Below are 19,073 nucleotides of genomic sequence, written 5' to 3'. Positions count from 1 at the left end.
AAATCTCACATTCCACAGGTATCCCATACAACGCCAGGGGCCAAGCTATCGTTAAAAAATATAATCAAACTCTCAAGTCTCACAAAAACAAAAGGGGGAATCCTTAACCCTACATGACCAACTAAAAAAGGCATTATTTACCCTAAATATTTTTTAAAATTTTTTTCAAGCTTCTTTAGGTTTTTTTATTTGAGAGTGACGGGGGGGGGGGGAAGGGAGGTGAGAATGGGTGTGCCAGGGCCTCCAGCCACTGCAAACGAACTCGATGTGTGCGCCCCCTTGTGCCTCTGGCTAATGTGGGTCCTGGGGAATCAAGCCTCGAACCTGGGTCCTTAGGCTTCACAGGCAAGCATCCAACTGCCATCTCTCCAGCCCTACCCTAAATATTTTAAATTTTTCTAAAAAAGATAAACAATTATCCCCTTTTCAAAAACACTGGTCCTCATCTGTTACCTACAGTTCTGCCTGGTAACTTTCTTCAGCTGTCTGAATCCAGGTTCATCCAACACCAGCTGCCTCCACCATGCCGCCCAAGTTTGACCCCAGCAAGATCAAAGTCCGTGTACCTGAGGTGCACAGGAGGCGGGACAGGCACCACATATGCCCTGACCCCCAAAATTGGTGCCTTGGGTCTGTTTCCAAAAAATACTGGTGATGACAACATTGCCAAGGTAACCGGTGATTAGAAGGGTCTGAGAATTCTAGTGAAAGTGGCCATTCAGGACAAGCTCAGACTCTAGTGGTACCTTCTGCTTTTGCCCTGTTGATCAAAGCCCTCAAGGAGCCAGCAAGAGATAGAAAGCAGAAAAACACAGTGGCAACATTTCTTTCCATGAGATTGTCAATATTGCTGGAAAGATGTGCCACTGGGCTTTAGCCAGAAAGCTTTCTGGAACTATCAGAGATGCTGGCACTGCAGTGTGTCGTGTGCAATGTGGACAGCTGTCATCACATGATATAGAGGACATCAGCAGGGGTGCAGTGGAATGCTCAGCTAGCTAAGAAACATAAGAAAGAAAAGGTATTTCAATAAAAGATGGAGAGGAAAAAAAAAACCCAAACCAGCCGGCTTATTCCAGGGCACCCAAAATCTTCAGAGGTGCTGTCGGCCATCACAAAGGACTGAAGCATCTGCTGGGAGGGCACCTGGCAAGTTGTGAAGTAGTCCTGAAGTTCTTTCGTGACTATACACTTCAGTATTGGTCCTGGAATTTTCTGGCCTTTCATGGCAATTAAGAGATTTAAAATGGGCTGGAGAGATGGCTTAGCGGTTAAGTGCTTGCCTGTGAAGCCTAAGGACCCCGGTTCAAGGCTCGACTCCCTAGGACCCACTTTAGCCAGATGCACAAGGGGCGCATGCATCTGGAATTTATCTGCAGTGGCTGGAGGCCCTGGAGCACCCATTCTCTCTCTCTCTGCCTCTTTGTCTGTCACTCTCAAATAAATAAATAAAAATAACAAAAAAATTAAAAAAAGAGATTTAAAATATTTTAATTTTAAAGACTATGTTATAAAATAACATACTGAATTCTTTATTCTATTATATATACCTTTCAGTTTTTTGAGGTAAGGTCTCACTCTAGCTCAGGCTGACCTGGATTTCACAATGTAGTCTCAGGGTGGCCTCGAACTCATGGTGATCCTCCTACCTCTGCCTCCTGAGTGCTGGGATTAAAGATGTGCACCACCATGCCTGGCTCTTTTTTGGTTTTCTGATGTAGCGTCACACTCTAGCCCAGGCTGACCTGAACTTCACTCTGTAGTCTCAGGATGGCCTTAAACTCATGGCGATCTTCCTACCTCTGCCATGTTTGGCCCCTTTGTTTTTATTTAATTTACTGTGTCAATAAAATTCTGTAATGCCATCCTGAGATTACAGAGTGAAGTCCAGGTCAGCCTGGGCTAGAGTGAGACACTACCTCAAAAACCAAAACCAACAAAAAAACGATAGGGCTGGAAAGATGGCTCAGGGGTTAACTTTGTAAGGATTAAAGTGCTTGCTTGCAAAGAGTGATTGCCTGGGTTCAATTCCCCAGTACCCACACAAAACCACATGCACAAAGTGGCACATGTACCTCATGAGTTTATTTGCAGCAGCAGGACGTCCTGGTGTACCCAAACTCTCTCTCAAATAAATAAAAAATATTTAAACAAAAACCAAACAACACAACAGTCTGAGACCTTAGTTTTTGGAGCCCTGAAAGAAAAGAGGCTGTATCTAAGGCACCTACCTATGGGGCAGGAGGAATGGGACAGAAATTAGGTTTCATTGCTCCCCCTGGTGGTCAGATTGGATCTAAATATGTAGATTGCTCAGCTCAGCACACTGCATACCAGTTTCTTTTGTAGGTAAGAGAGAGTAGGTTCCCGACAGCTGACAAGAAAATAATGTGGAGAGAGAAAACTTTACAAGACTAACAGAGATGTTGAGAAGTAATAAAAAAGCACTAGCTATTGGAGCTGGGGAGAAAGCTCAGCAGTTGAAGAAACTTGCTTGCAAAGCCTGCTGGCCCTGTTTAGATTCCCTAGCACTAGCTCTCATGTAAAGCCAGATACTCAAAAGTGGCGCGTGTGTCTGGAGTTCATTCTCAGCACCCCTAAGCCCTGACACACCCATTCTCTCTCTGCTTGAAAATATATTAAAATAAAAGAAAGCTGAAATAAGATAGATGCTTACATCTTCCTATTTCCCCCCAAAAGGAAAGCTTCAGTTTTAAAAAGGTCACACTGCACACAAAGGCAAAACAAATACTTTTATTGCACATTTATAAAATCTGCATAGTTGTATCAAGTGTTCTTCTCTCCCATGATTTCTCCATTAATCTTTAAAGATAGGTTAAAACATTAGTTTCCAATTAGGAGTACTTTAAAAATGATTCTCTCTACATATACATATATATATTCTGTTCTTTTTACAAACCCACACCCCTTATTTTCTAAAAGCAAAAAAGGAGAGGGGAATCACAATGTTCTATTGGGCCAGAGTAGTAGTTTTAGACACTTTTTTTTTTTTTTTTGACAATTTTCAGGTACTGGAAATTTTTTCAAAATGATAAACAACCACTAAAACACAACTTTAGTCTGACTTCACTACACTACTCGGTCAGAAGTCCTTAATGTTTTCCTTTCTTTCACTCAGGACTGAGTGTGAGGTTTTCTGGTTGATTTAAAATATAAAAGAACACAGGGGGCGGCAGCTATCCCTTGACCTTGTGGTACCCTGCTGCCAGCCTTATGTTCTACTCACATGGACAAGGCAGAGGTTCATCAGCACCTCATTTTCTCACCTGTCAAAAGCAAGGCAAGGGTTCTATTACCAGTCTCTGGGAGTTAAGAATCCTTAAATGTCACCTGGGCTTGATAAAATAACTAGTAGCTGTTCCTCTGCTTCAGATTCTGATGAGTCACTTCTATTCTGCTGTCAGAAGTATCTGTGCCTGAGGGATAATTTAAAAAGTGGTAAGAGGCTTAGAAAAGCCCAAGTATTATGGGAAATTTAAAGGCATTTTAGGTCTTCTGGCATAATTCAAAAACCTTAATAAACTGGCTCCTCCTGCCTTCTCTAGTGAAACAGGTTTCATGACTTTTTACCTAAAAAGTGCAATTTTATCAATAACCTTTATTTAAACACACAGCATGTGAACCTTACTCATCCACCTGGTCCCTTTCCCCAGATGGATACTGTAACAACAGGCAGGTGAGCAGAGACCACGATGGAACTGTAGCACTGAGGGCTTATTTCACTGTTACAGTGGAAACTCCTTGAATTGACTCCATGACAGCTGCAAACCGGCTGCAAAGGTCATAGGGAGAATTGGGTCTAATAGTTGGAGGCTCCTTCAAGACGATGATTTCTGCAGACGGATCGAGAAGCCTGGGTAGAAACTCCCCTAAGCACAGCTGAAGATTTTCTGTAGGGGGAAAAAGGACTGTTACAGACACATAAACACTGAGTAAAACCTAAAAAGCTGCAACTGTACGGGAAGGCCAGCAAGTAGCCACCAAAGATGAGGATTCTTTTAGGACCCGTTCTGACTCACAGTCAGTGCCCATATGGTGTTATGTAACTATATGGGAAGGGTCATGAAAAGTCTGTCAGTAATAAAAGGTTTCTGCACACACAACCAAAATTTAATTCAAAGTCAAATACATAACGAACCCAAGGCCCTTAAGCCAGTGCTCATTCACATAGCATCACACAACTTCACTGAAGCCTTACTTCTGAACACATAATGGGCACACTCTGCATTGCATCATGTCACCCCCAACAATGCCATCACAGTTCAAATTCAAGGTTGTAGTGTGCTATTAACTACAGTGTTTTTATTTATTTTATTTATTAAGAGAGAGAAAAAGAGGCAGAGAGGGGAGGAGAGAGAATGGGCAGGCCAGGGCCTCTAGCCACTATAAACAAACTTGATGCATGCACCACTTTGTGCATCTGGCTTACTATATGGGTACTGGGAAATCAAACCTGGGTCCTTAGGCTTTGCAGCAAGTGCCTTAACTGCTGAGCCATCTCTCCAGCCCATAAGTACAGTGTTTATACTATACAAAATTTTCTGATGTTTAAAAATTTTTTTTTTTTTTGGTTTTCTGAGGTAGGGTCTCACTCTAACTCAGGTTGACCTGAAGTTCACTATGTAGTCTCAGGGTGGCCTCAAATTCAGGGACAGCCTCCTACCTCTGCCTCCCGAGTGCTGGGATTTAAGGCGTGTGCCACCATGCCTGGCATTGTTTTCTGTTCTTTAGAAACAAGATTTAATAAAAAATAAAGACTGAAGCTGGGCGTTGTGGCACACGCCTTTAATCCCAGCACATGGGAGGCAGAGGTAGGTGGATCGCCGTGAGTTCAAGGCCACCCTGAGACTCCATAACGAATTCCAGGTCAGTCTGGGCTAGAGTGAGAACCTAAAAAAGACTGAACTTTTTTTCCCCTAGATATACACATTTAATCCCAGCACTTGGGAGGCTGAGGTAGGAGGCCTGGGGTTACAGAGTGAGTTCCAGGTAGTATGGATTACAATCAGATCGCACTTCTAAAAAAATAATAAAACAGAGACTGAATAATCATTCCTCAGCATGTAAGTATTAAATTAGTATATCTTTAAATTGTGTTAGGTTGGGGCTGGAGAGATGGCTCAACAGTTAGGACACTTGCCTGCATAACCTACTTTCCCAGGTTAAATTCCCTAGTGCCCATGTAAAACCAGATGCACAAAGTGGCACATGCATCTAGAGTTTGTAGTGGCTGGATGCCCTGGTGTGCCCATTCTCTCTTTGCTTTCAAATTAAAAAAAATTGTTAGGTACCATTGTATGTACACCAAAGGTGGTCTTAAAATCAGTTCCTTTACAATTTATTATCAATTAAGAGTTGATTTTTTTATACAATGGAGTTCTACTCAGCGGTAAAGAAAAATGAAGTTATGAAATTTGCAGAAAAATGGATGGAACTGGAAAGGATTATACTAAGTGAGGTAACCGAGGCCCAGAAAGCCAAGTGCCACATGTTCTCTCTCACATGTGGATCCTAGCTACAGATGACTGGGCTTCTGCGTGAGAATGAAAATACTTAGTAGCATAGGCCAGTAAGGTAAAAAGGAGACATAAAGGGTAGAGAAAGGAAGGGAGGAGCATACTTAATAGGTTGATATTGTATATATGTAATTACAATGATTGCAATGGGGAGGTAATATGATGGAGAATGGAATTTCAAATGGGAAAGTGTGGGGGTGGGGAGGGAGGGAATTACCATGGGATATATTTTATAATCATGGAAAATGTTAAGAAAAATTTTTAATTAAAAAAAAAAGAGTTGATTTTATCTACTTATGTACTTGAAAGTGTGTAAAATTTTCTTGGCAAGGAGGCTGAGGAGATGGCTCAGCAGGTAAAGGTGCTTGCTTGCAAAGCTTGATGGCCTGGGTTAGAGTCCTAGCACCCACAGGAAGCCAGATGTACAAAGTGGTGCATGTGTCTGGAGTTCATCTGCAGCAGTAAGAGGCCTTGGTGCACTCATATACACATACTCTCTCTGTTTACAAACAATTTTTTTGAGGCAAGCCCAACAGACTGGCCTTTTTCCTTTTTTAAATTTTGTTTGTTTGTTTATTTATTTATTTGAGAGCAACAGACAGAACGAGAAAGAGGCAGAGAGGGAGAGAGAGAGAATGAGCGCGCCAGGGCCTCTGGCCACTGCAAACAAACTCCAGACGCGTGTGCTCCCTTGTGCATCTGGCTAACATGGGTCCTGGGGAATCGAGCCTCGAACCAGGGTCCTTTGGCTTCACAGGCAAGAGCTTAACCACTAAGCCATCTTTCCAGCTCCCCCCTTTTTTTAAATACGAGAGAGTGGGAGCAAGAGCAAGAGCGAGAGGGGGGGGGAAGAGAGAGAGAGAGAGAGAGGAAGGGGGGAGGGAGAGAGAGAAGAAGAGGGAGAGAGAGAGTTGGCACATCAGGGCCTCCAGCTGTTGCAATCAAACTCCAGATGCATACACTACCTTGTGCATCTGGGCTTATGTGGGATCTGAAGCGTGAACATGAGCCTTTAGGCTTCGCAGGCAAGTTCCTTAACTGCTAAGCCATCTCTCCAGCCCCTTTTTTTTTTTTTTTTTTTAAACTATTGGCAAAAAGGAGTCTAAATTGGAAAAACTTTAAGAAGCCCTGCTTTGGCCAAACAAGAACAAAGACCTATCTACCAAATATCAAAGCTTTAGGCCAATGCTCTAAACTATCTGATATTGGTAGAGTTGACCCTACATTCAAGTTACCATTGGCTAGTCTTCTCATCAATCATTCTTCTAACACCTGAGTAAACCTACCAGACATATAATGGTGCTGTCTTTCTTCAAATGCTTAAAATACAACAATCCACAGAGCATTAAGTAACAGTGTTTATCACACATGGTCTAATAAACACTGAAGACAGGGCTGGAGAGATGGTATAGTGGTTAATGCACCTGCCTGCGAAGCCTAAGGACCCATGTTCAGTTCTCCAGATCCCGTGTAAACCAGATGCACGTGTGTACACGGTGGGAGTTGGAGTGCAGTGGCTGGTGGCCCTGGCGCTCTAATTCTCTCGCTCATTAAAAACAAAGTATTGAAGACATTGCAAGGAAACACGTAACAACTGATTATTAAAGAATTTTTTTTTGTTGTTTTAAGTTTTTCCAGGTAGGGTTTCACTCTAGCCCAGGCTGACCTGGAATTCACTATGTATTCTCAGGGTGGCCTTGAACTCATGGCGATCCTCCTACCTCTGCCTCCTGAGTGCTGAGATAAAAGGCATGTGCTACCACGCCTGGTTAGAATTTTTTTAAAAAATATTTTATTTATTTATTTGAGAGAGAGAAAGGCAGGTAGAGAGAATGGACATGCCAAGACTCCAGCCACTGCAAATGAACTCCATATGTATGTGCCACCTTATACATCTGGCTTATGTGGGTCCTAGGGAATTGAATCTGGGTCCTTAGGCTTTTCAGGCAAGCATCTTAACTGCTAAGCTATCTCTCCAGTCCTGTTATAGAATATTATGCTGGAAATCTATAAACTTAAGTCATTGCAATAGCTGTTTTTTTTTGGTAGGGTCTCACTCTAGTCCAGGCTGACCAGGAATTCACTATGTAGTCTCAGGGTGGCTTTGAACTCACAGTGATCTTCCTACCTCTGCCTCCTGAGTGCTGGGATTAAAGGTGTGTGCCACCATGCCCAGCTGACAACATATTTACATGAGTAAAAAATTAAGAAAGAGGATTCATAAGCAGGGCATAGTCACTCATGCCTTTAATCCCAGCACTCGGAGGCAGAGGTAGGAGGATCACCATGAGTGCAAGGCCACCCTGAGACTACATAGTAAATTCCAGGTCAGCCTGGGCTAGAGGAAGACCTACTTCAAAAAATCAAAAAATAAAACAAACAAAAACAACAAACAACCAAGAGGATTCATATCCAAATGTACAACAGCCTTTTAAGTCTAGTGAACTCACCTACAAATAAGTAGGTTTAGCTCTGTCCTTAAGATACTTAAAAGTAAGGCTATTCCATATACTAATTTGTTAGTCTTGAACTCGTCAGTAAATAATGTCCTTATGTTTTACAACTTCTAACCACAGGAAAATTTAGTTAAGGTAACATCAAGTAATACTTATACATTCTGAATAGATTCTGATTTTTACATTATAAAAGGGTTTAGATGTTGGTGAATAAGAGATACTAATGGAAGATTAATATTCCTAGGAGCAGTGACTATTTGCAAAGAGGATTTGATAGGGCTCGGGATGTAGCTCAGCAGGAGAGTCCTTGCTTAGCATGCACAAGGCCCTGGGTACAGTCCTCAGAACTGAAAATCAATTAAAAACCAGATGATCCAAACAGACTTAACAGTATACCTGCAATATCTTGCCCAAGGTAAGAGCACCAGTGGTTTCTCATGACCTCAATAGCATCCAGATCATCCTTGGAGATGTCATTATTAATGATCAGGTGAATGCAGGGAATGATCAGCTCATTCATCACATTAATGCCCTCTGTTACTGAGTGGTCATCATTTGTTTCAAAGAGAGAAGCTGCTTTGGCATTCAGCTCCTACAGATAAAAGGCAGAATAAGGGGATAATGAGTCTGAAAAAGGTAAAAACCTGTTTCCTGAGAATCTATACACACTTTACTGTTCACTGGAATCAAATAAGTGGAAACCATCAACACATGGTTCCCACCTCAGATGTGACAATTTAATTATGTGGGAGGTTTTCCCATTCGCCTAAACTTACAAGTCAAGGTCATGCTCAATATCTGCTTCTACTGCAAAGGAAAAGACCCATTCACCGTTTTCAATCTTCACTGAGCCTCAGGATCACACGTGGAAAAGACACTGATCCCCAGGCCACTTCTCAGTTTGTTCAACTGTGTGGGCAGGGAGGGGCCTGACCACCACCACCTTCTGGAAGCTTCCTGTGTGGTTCTGGTATACAGTGGGGCTGAGAAGCCAGCAACAGAAAGACTAAGTGATCTCTAATAAAGAAGGTGACTAGGACATTCAGTAGGTCAATCTGTATTGGGTGACGAACTTCAAAAACATGGCTCTTTGTTTTTTTCAGCTTCCAAATAATCCTGCCACATCTATAACTAATGCAGAAATCAAAACATAAATCAGAATATGGAGCTGCTGAGGTAAACTCATATAGTGTCTTCATTATCTTCTATTTGATAGAAGCAAGACCATGGCTGTCATGGAAACAGTAGCCTGACTTCATTCATGAAGGGCAAACATGTTTACTTCTAGGGAAATAAACACATGTATCATGTATAGACAAGTTACCTCGTTACAGTTCCAAGAAGGACTAGCACCATATATATATACTCTTGGGCCTGCAGAGGGCATCACACCTGCCTTTCCCAGTAGCTGCAAAATGCATATTAAAGCAGGATAGATTTCATCTTCGCCAGTACATGGCAATGATGTTAATAGACCAGCAAGACATTCATAACCTTTTTGTAAAACTGAAATCTTATGGGCTGGAGGGATTGCTCAGTGATTAAGAGCACTGCTGCTTAAGCATGAAGGTCTCTCATGTCCAACTCCCCAGAACCCAAATAAAAAGTTGGACAGCGACCAGTGTGGTGGCACACACCTTTGATCTCAGCACTTGGGAGGCAGAGGTAAGAGTACTGCTAGGAGTTCAAGGCCACCCTGAAACTAAATAGTGAATTCCAGGTCAGCCTGGGCTAGAACAAAACCCTCCTGCAAAAACAAACAAACAAAAAACCCCAAAGCTGGACAGGGCCACACATCTGTAATCCCAGTCTGCATGGGCAGAAGCCAGAAAAATCACTAGGGCTTGCTGATGAACAATAGCTCCAGATTGAGGGACAGACCCTCATCTAAAGAATATATGCAGATGAGCAATACAAGAAGGATACCCAACATTTTCCTCTGGCCTTTACACTCATGCATATGGGGCACCTGCATCTCCACACACACATGTACATATCACCTAACACACACACACACACACACACACACACACACACACACACACACACGTGAGCGCACACACAAATATGCACAAAAAACAAACATGGAATCTTACAAGTCCCTAAAACTTTTGCACATTTGCTTAGTAGGAAAATATTACCTTCCTTCCACACACCTTCACTACATTCTACATACATGCCAGGCTGACAGGAAACAGCTGCATACAAAGAGGCTCACTGCTCAATGAGTTCACTATCTAGAATGGGGATATAATGCTTAACGCTATAATGCAGGTATATGGGAAAGGCATAGAGGCATGGATGACTCAACTCTAATCAGAAGTTGAAGAATAACATGGAGAAAGACAGAAAGGAAGGGAGAAGAGAGGGAGAGGGAGATTAATGTTTTACAAACCAGAAGGCATTTTCTGCGGTATAAACCAATCACAGACTCCTTCACGCCCCTGCGGGGCCCCTTCATCAGCAGTGCAGCATTGCTCTGATAGGCATACACCAGGTAGGACAGTGCTTCTTGATACCTTAGAAAATGGGAGACAAACCATAGTTGAGTTCTCTTTTGCTAAAATCTAGGATTTAGACCTCTCTGTAATACAAGTGGCTACTTGGCTGTAATATAGTATACAGAAAAGAGCCAGAGAGCCAAAGACCACAGCCAGTCTGGACTCTTCTAGAGACAGGCCAAGAAACCCAAGACAAATTAGGAATTTTTCTTGGCCCTCAGGTTTCTTCTGTCTCTAAAACAAAGCAACTAGATATCCACTGGGGCCCACATAATCTCAAAAATTCATTTTCTGTGTTCATCTTTATTTGTTGCTAAGGAAGTCCAGCTTGGCATCATCTTTTCATTAAAACACCTATTTTTGTATGAAAAAAGAAAGAACTGTGGCACTCAGAGCACATTAGTGTGTGTGGCCAAGGAGTGGACATATGCCTAATTCTTGATCCCTGTATGGGCCTCAGTAAATACTAGTGCTTTGGCTAATAATCTTGTGAAACAAAAGGCCAACATACTTTCCTTTTTGATATAGTTCCAGGCCTGTTAGGAGATACACAGACACCTTTCGGAACAAGCTATAATCTTCATGCCACCTCTGGAAAGCAAGGACTGCCATTAGTGACTTGATCTCAAAAAATCAGTGCTGTACCCCCACTACTGAGAGTTTTAAATTCAGTACCAACATTCACTGAGCATATCTGGCCAAGTAGGAAAACAACAAACATAAACTTTCAAACAAAAGATAGAAAAAACAAACAAATAACTTATTTAAATCAAGACGTGGTGTGGCACACTTGTAATCCCACCACTTGGGAGTTGGACGCAGGAAGATCAGAATTCAGAATAAAAACTGTCAATGAGACTTCAATTGTCAGTGTTTCAGTCCTTCCATAGAGGAACAGAAATATTTCACGTGTTAAAAGTTATTTTCCACAATTCCAGTGCCCATGTCAAATCCATTCAGCTTTAGCTCAAATGAATGACACCGTGAGTGCCAACACCACCATGCAGGCATGGGAAGGAGCTCAGCAGTGTAAACGCAACTCTGTAGTACAACACGCACCTCTACATGCAGCACAGTAGACTTTTGTCTTTTTTTTTTTTTTAATTTGTAGTGAATGTGGGGGCGCATACCTTTAATCCTAGGACTTGGGAGGCAGAGGTAGGAGGATTGCTGTGAGTTCAAGGCAACCCTGAGACTACATAGTGAATTCCAGGTCAGCCTGGGCTAGAATGAGACCCTACCTCAAAAAAACAAATAAAAATAAAATTTGTACTACATGGATTTCAATGCATAGAAAGCATTTTTTTTAAAGGCACTTGCTTTCAAAGCCTGACAACCTGGGTCCAACTCCCAGTACCCATATAAAGCCAGATTCACAAAATGGTGCATGCACCTGGAGTTTATTTGCAATGGCAAGAGGCCCTAGCATGCCCATCACCTCCCTTGCCTTCCCTATCTCCATGCAAATACATAAAATAAATAATTGTAGTTTTTCTTTAAAAGCATGACTGCCTATGACGAAGCTCAAGAAGGTCTCCAAGAGCAATGAAATACACAGATTTACTGTAACAGAAGCAAGTAAAGACACCTGCTATTCTAAGGGAAAGTAAAGAACTACTCTTTACCTATTTGTCTCCCAACATACCAAATTTAATTGTTGCAGGGAACAAGTTAGTCTGATAATACAAAATTGATCATTTTGCCTTAGGTACCACTTGGCCCCCAAACTAATGTTTTGTTAATAAGTTAAGCAGAAGGGAAAGTACTTTACCTTGTACTCTTCCATATTCATGTCATCTGGACCAATTTCCTTCAGTTTAGCCTGAGCCACCTTCATAATACTGATTGATCTGTGTGGGATGGAGTTTAGAAAGCAATGGGTGAGGGCAGGGCAATGCTCCCCCTTAGAGGAATTAGTCTAGTCCACCCTGATGGAGAAAAACCCCTCTTCTCACCTTTCATCATAGCTAAGATTTTTATCTGCAAACTGTTCCAGAAGGGTCCGTTCTACTACTCTCTTGGGTGCTTCATTTTGGAAAAAGTAGACAAGGACATGCTGAAGCCGAGGGTCACTGTGAGCGGTGGGAGTCTCTTTGGCAAGCTGATAGAGCCTGGAGTATTCTTCATGGAATGCCTATTAGAGACAGACCTCTGATGGTTAGGAAAGAGTGCATCATGGACTTCTACACATAAATAGAAAGGCTAAAGGGTCTCATAATGCCAAGATGGGTTAAAGAATTTTTTTTTCTTTTTTTTGAGGTAGGGTCTCAATCTAGCCTGGGCTGATGTAGAATGCACTATGTATTCTCTGGCTGGCCTCAAACTCTCAGCAATCCTAGCTCTGCCTCCCGAGTGCTAGGATTAAAAGCATGTGCCACCACGCCTGGCTTGGTGGAATTCTTATCAAGAAATATCAAAAACAAAAACAATTATGGGATATGAGTTATTAGCATAAAAACCCAGTTTTCTCATCACAATTTTGTTTTGTTTTCTGGGACAGGGCCACCATGCCTGACTCTCATTAAGTTCTTGGAAACAAATATTTAAACTGTGAAGTTATGTCCTCGAGTCCAAAGAGCTGATTTTTTAAAAGTCATGAAAATGGGGCCAGGAGGCAGAGGTAGGAGGATCTCCGTGAGTTTGAGGTCACCCTGAAACTACACAGTGAATTCCAGGTCGGCCTGGGTTAGAAAAACAATAAAAAAACAAACAAACAAAAAAACAAGTCAAAAAGCTGTAATTTTGTTCAATTTTCTTTGAAGCCAAGTTTTACTCTAGCCCAGGCTGGCCTCAATCTCAAGGTAATGCTCCTACCTTAACTTCCTGAGTGCTGGGACTAAAGGCGTGTACCACCACACCTGACTTTCAAGTATCTTAAACCTAATCCCAATTACCTTAAAAAGTATGGTTTACTTTTTTATTCAGAGTTTCCCAAATTATAAAAGCATAGGCTCTCACAACTTTATGGCTGGGCACTTCCTGATAATCACATCAGAAGCTTTTGTAGGCGAATGCAAGGTACAGCAGCCCTGCTAGCCAAGGCTGGTACTATTAGGAAAAGAGTCATCAAGTGTGTGGGACAGTCTGCTCATAAGTGGGGCAGAAAGACAGTTTGGTCTGCTTCAATACATGTCATTTTTAATAGCATTTCCCACCATTTTATCGAAATAGTGCTCCAATGTCGTGATAGCTGGGTTATGAAGATTAGAACTGGAAAACAGAAGTACCTTTATCAGCCCGGCTTCAGACCCATCTCGGTCAAAGGTCTGGCGGGCTTTAGCTATGGCCAGGATGACCCCTTGCATGGCAGGGCTCAGCATCACCTACCACAAGAGGGCACAAAACAAAGAAAAGGAGAGAAGACAGGTTCAGCAGAAGAGTGGATGAAAGCCAAGAGGCGGAGTACTGAGGGGAAGCAAAGCAGTATGTTCCTTGGCCACAAGGAATGAATTCACAGCGTATCCACAGCCCTGTTCTAGGCACACCACAGCCTGTTCCTTTGATACTGTTAGCATCTGCCCAAGACAAGCCATCCCTGGACATGACATGCTAGAGCTCTGCCTGACAAGAAAAGATGCATGTCTAACGGTACTTCCAGTGAGGCATTCCTGAAGAGTTGTTGCACTACAGGTTTTCAGAAGGAGGTGTCTAAGGTCAGAATTCCCATTTAGTTCCATAATTCTGAGTGTATACCTTAAATACAAAAACATTTTAGAGTTTTACTAGGGTGAGTATATATTTATTTAAAACAGTCCGGAAAGCCAGGCGTGTTGGTGCACACCTTTAGCCCTAGCACTCCACTAGGGGAGCTGAGGTAGGAGGATGGCTATGGGTTTGGGAACAGCATGGGGCTACAGAGTGAGTTTTAGGTCAGTCTGTCCTGAAGGGAGGCCTTGCCTCAGATGAGAGGAAAGTAAAAAAAAAACAACAAAAAACAATCTGGAAACTTTCAATGATGAAAAACAAAACAACAACAACAAAAAAACCTGGGCTGGAGAGATGGCTTAGCAGTTAAGGCACTTCCCTGCAAAGCCATAGTACTCAGATTCAATTCCCCAGGACCCACATAAACTAGATGATGTACAAGGTAACATGTGAGTCTGGAGTTCATTTGCAGTGAGTGGCTAGAGGCCCTGGTGTGTCCATTCTCTCTCTCAAATAAACAAGTAAAAAACTTAAAAAAAACACCCACAGGAAAAAACAGAACTCTGAAATAGGATACATGATGGTATGTGCAGTGCAACTGAAAAGGAGACAGACAAGAATAACTGGTGCTTCTACAGCTGCTAAACATCTGAATTGAAAGCAAAATTAACTTTAATCCACATGTTTTCTCCACTGAACTGGAAAATTTCAATTTGGAGGAAAAAATCACTAAAACAAAGCAGTTTTCTTACCCCTAATCCCAAAATGAAGCTAAATCCTTCCTTTCAGGGAAATCTAGGTTCAGTAATAGCCACTCTCAATACAAGCCTGGGTGGACAGCCAAGCATGCACATGCACACACATAAGCAGTGCTTGCAAGAACACAACTACAACTGCCCAAGGTCAACATCACACAGACCTGTCCAGGTAAATTTTTTTTTTTTCAACGAATATATTACAAGAGACAACAAACAGCCATTTCCTGCACTCATCTCTGTACCTCCTCATCATATCCATCTGCATCAGACCTAACCAGAATCCTTCCCACACTGGGAATGTCCACTTCTGAGACCTCAGAACTGGGTTGGGCAGCAGACTCTGTGTCATTAGGCTTTGGGGGCTGCTCTGACTGCTCTGCAAGCTTTGTCTCCTGGGGCCCAGGCTTCTCGGGTTCAGTTTCCTTAAGCTGTGGCAGCACAATGGAGAGGAAGAGTGAGCAAAACAGGGAAATAAAAAGGGGCTGTTAAATTCAGGAGAGATTCAGAATAGATGTGGAAAGCTGGAAATTGCTGCTAAAAAGCCAGGCCCTCTTAAGGCAAGCCTCTTGCTCAGTCCTACCTCACTCAATGCCGCTTCCACACCACTCTTCTCATAGGCATGTGCCGTGTTTGCAATAGCCTGGGCGGTCTGCTCCTTTGCAATCCCAGCATGCTCAGATGACAAGCAACGAACTCCATGAGAAGAGGCTGCTGGAGGATCTGACAATGAATCACACACAAGCATGAGCAGCTGGTGATGAATATCAAGATTATTCTGATAATAAGCAAGTGGGACAGATACACAATTTAACACATGGTCTTTTAAACATACTTAAGAAGCCTATGCCAATGCTCCTAAAAACTGTTCAAGAAATAGCTACTTTAAGAACCACCACCAAGGATTTATAAAATTTATCCAGCTCCCCAACTTTGACCTGTTTACGTATGCCAAGAGGATTTCCTACACTCCACCATGTTAGAAGGATCTCTGTTGGAAAACAGTTTTCCATAAGCCTAACATTTAACTGTGTCATGGTTACTCCTATAACTGTGCAATAAAGCAAAACAAACAGGGTCAAAGTAATGGCAGTTTTACTAGGTTATTATTTCTTTTTAAAATATTTTTAATTATTTGCAGAGTGGGAGAGAGAAGGAATGGGTACATTAAGGCCTCCTGCTACTGCATACAAACTCTAAACAAAAGTGCCATTTTGTACATCTAGGTTTACATGGGTACTGGCAATCAAACCAGGGATAGTAGGCTTCTCAAGCAAGTGCCTTTAACTGCTGAGCTATCTCCCCAGCTCCCAGATTTTTGTTAGTTAGTTTTTTTGAGGTAGGCTCTCACTGTAGCCCAGGCTGACCTGGAATTTACCATGTAGTCTTAGGGTGGCTTCAAACTCACAGCGATCCTTGTACCTCTGCTTCCTGAGTGCTGGGATTAAAGGCCACCACACCCAGCTACAGTTTAAATTTTTTTGAGGTAGTCTCACTATAGCCCTGGCTGACCTTGAACTCCTGGTGCATCTTCTACTTTTGCCTTCCTGGGTGCTGGAATTAAAGGCATGTGTCATCACACCCAGAGGTTCCTAGGTTATTTGTTTGTCAGAAACATTCTAAAGTCATAACTAATTTTAACAAGTCATGCAACTATAGATGGCATAGGCTATGAGGACTGGCATCACCTAATCTATACAGATATATGGGGCTGACTCGGCGAGTGCAGCATGAGTATGAGAGACCACTGGCATACTGCCTTCTCTGATACCTTGTGGTGTGGAGAAATCTTGTGATGCTGAACTGGGGGAGGACTCCATCTGGGGGATTTTGCATGACTGCTCTTCTTCCCACTCCTCTAACTCCTGCTCAAACCGCCAGTTATCTTCCTGAATGTAATGCTTGAGCTCCACTGACAGGGCTTCCACTTCTTCGGCCATTTGATCTGATTTGTCATGTGCTGCCTCTGAGAAGAAACAGTGAAGATTCTCATCTTTTTCTTGATCCTAACTAAAAATACATACATATAAACACATGTACATATACATCAGAAATATTGAAAATATAAGGCAAAGATAGGCACTTATTAAATATCTGGTGGATGAATGAATGAATGACAGAGTAATAATTTTGTCATGGTTAATCACTGGATATATCCAGAATTTATTAAAAATTTAGAAATCAATTTAGAAATTTTAAGGTAAATCTTTTTATCAAATTAATCACTGCACTGAGTATCAGTAAGAATGCCCTATCTGGACTGAGACATCACACCCTCCAAACCTCAGGAACTACTGCAGAAGAGGTGGCGGCAAGAATGTAGGAACCAAAGGAAGGGAAGAAGTGCTGACAATATTGCCTTCCAGATACAAAGTGGCTGTGGTATTCATGGCTTCATAGAGCCTGACACTACCTACATAAGACCTGTATAACAGAAGGAGAAGAAATGATGGAGACAGAGTAGAGACTAGTTGCAAAGAAGGAATTCAGTGGAGGGGGAGGGAAAAGTTGAGAGGAGAAAAAAAGAGGTGAGTGGGAGAGGATTATGATCATATGTCTGTATGTACCAAGGTTGTCAATAAAAACTTAAAAATATAAAACACTGTCCTTGCTGGGTGAGGTAGCATACAGCCATAATCCCAGCCCTCATGTGAAGACAGGAGGATTAGAAGGTTAAGGTCCTCCTTAGCTGCATAGCAAATTTGAGACTAAGGTAGGCTATGTGATACTCTGTCTCAAAAAGGAAACATAGGGCTAGAGAAAAAGGCTTAGCAGTTAAAGTGCTTGCCTGCAAAGCCAAAGGACGCAGGTTCAATTCCCCAGGACTCACGTAAGCCAGATGCATAAGGTAGTGCATGTATCTGGACTGCAATGGCTGGAGGCCCTGGCATACCCATTCTCCCTCTTAAGTTGTAAATAAGCAGAGGTGGGAGGATCACCCTAAATTCAAGGCCAGCCTGAGACTACATAGTGAACTTCAGGTCAGCCCAGGCTAGTATGAAACTCTACCATGAAACCCTACCCAGTCACCACCATCAAAAATGATTTTTTTTTTTGTTTTGTTTTTTTGAGGTAGGATCTCACTCTAGTAGAGGCTGACCTTGAACTCACTATAATCCTTCTATCTCCACCTCCCAAGTGCTGGGATTAAAGGCAAGTACCACCATTCCCAGGGGGAAAAATGCTTTCTTACAATGCCTGATGGCCTGGTTTGATTCCCTAGTACTTATGTAAAGCCAGATGCACAATGTGGCACATGCTCTGGGGTGCCCTTTCTTTTTCTCTCTCATAAATAAATAAATAAATATTTTTTAAAAAAAGATAAAAATGCCGATGTGGTGGCGCATGCCTTTAGTCCCAGCACTCGAGAGGCAGAGGTAGGAGGACTGCCATGAGTTCAAAGCCACCCTGAGACTCCATAGTGAATTCCAGGTCAGCCTGGGCTAGAATGAGACCCTACCTCAAAAAACAAAAACAAACAAACAAACAAAAAAGATAAAAATGTCCATCTATCTCAGTGTAGTTAAATAAGAATATCAAGGCACTTATACTTCTCTGAAACTTTACACAATAAAGTGTTACCAGAAACCAATGTGAAAAAATGGTTAGGGCTTGATAATGCCTGGCTTATTAAATGTTGTTGCAGTTACTTCCTCATTGCTAGGACACAGCAATCGCCCAAAACCAGCTGATGAGAGGAAAGGATTTATTTTTGGCTTACAGTCTTGACGGGAAGCTCCATGATGGCAGGTGAAAGGATGTCAAGAGCAGTGGCCAGACATTACCTCCTGGCCAATTTCATGAGAATAGCAGCAGCAAGGGGGAACTGGCCATAACATCCCTAGCCCCCCTCCAACAACACACCTCCTTTAGCAAGGCCTCACCTCCCAAACTGCCATAACATCTCTGACCTGCACTGGAGCAACAGGCCTCTTTTGAAGGGGACTGAGTGCTCAAGAAATGTCCTGTTCTTCAAAGTCTGCTTTATTCCCCCCTGGATTAACAAATTGGCACGCTACCTGGTATTGTGGAGTATAAGAAATGCAGGAAAGAGAGGGTCACCGAGTTTGCAACATGGTCTTGTGTTTTGGAAATGGCTATGGGCAGTGTGAAGCAGGTTTGCTGGTTGCCTGCAGACAGACCCCATGGGGCCATGAGGATGAACCGTGGATTGCAGTG

At 42.4% G+C, this 19,073-nt stretch overlaps 1 protein-coding gene across 6 annotated transcripts in view; it reads right to left on the bottom strand.

Moving 5' to 3' along the window:
* Positions 1-2,734: 2,734 nt before the first annotated feature.
* The window catches only part of Usp28 (ubiquitin specific peptidase 28), a 101,705-nt gene continuing 85,366 nt past the window's right edge, over positions 2,735-19,073 (bottom strand). For 4 of the 6 annotated variants that reach the window (XM_045145566.1, XM_045145563.1, XM_045145562.1 and 1 more), the window contains 9 exons: positions 16,666-16,860; positions 15,478-15,617; positions 13,722-13,817; positions 12,450-12,628; positions 12,266-12,344; positions 11,006-11,085; positions 10,389-10,512; positions 8,390-8,585; positions 2,735-3,911 (listed from right to left, as the gene is read on the bottom strand). In XM_045145566.1, coding sequence (XP_045001501.1) covers positions 3,736-3,911; positions 8,390-8,585; positions 10,389-10,512; positions 11,006-11,085; positions 12,266-12,344; positions 12,450-12,628; positions 13,722-13,817; positions 15,478-15,617; positions 16,666-16,860 — 1,265 coding nt within the window. In that variant the 3' untranslated portion in view covers positions 2,735-3,735. The remainder of the gene's footprint in view (positions 3,912-8,389; positions 8,586-10,388; positions 10,513-11,005; positions 11,086-12,265; positions 12,345-12,449; positions 12,629-13,721; positions 13,818-15,477; positions 15,618-16,665; positions 16,861-19,073) is intronic. The other 2 variants (XM_045145564.1, XM_045145565.1) reach the window with 1 other exon arrangement.

This window comes from Jaculus jaculus, chromosome 3 (genome assembly GCF_020740685.1).
Source record: "Jaculus jaculus isolate mJacJac1 chromosome 3, mJacJac1.mat.Y.cur, whole genome shotgun sequence".
NCBI lineage: Eukaryota > Metazoa > Chordata > Mammalia > Rodentia > Dipodidae > Jaculus > Jaculus jaculus.
The sequence above is the reverse complement of the archived record's forward strand: the minus strand, read 5'-3'. Positions and strand labels throughout refer to the sequence as shown.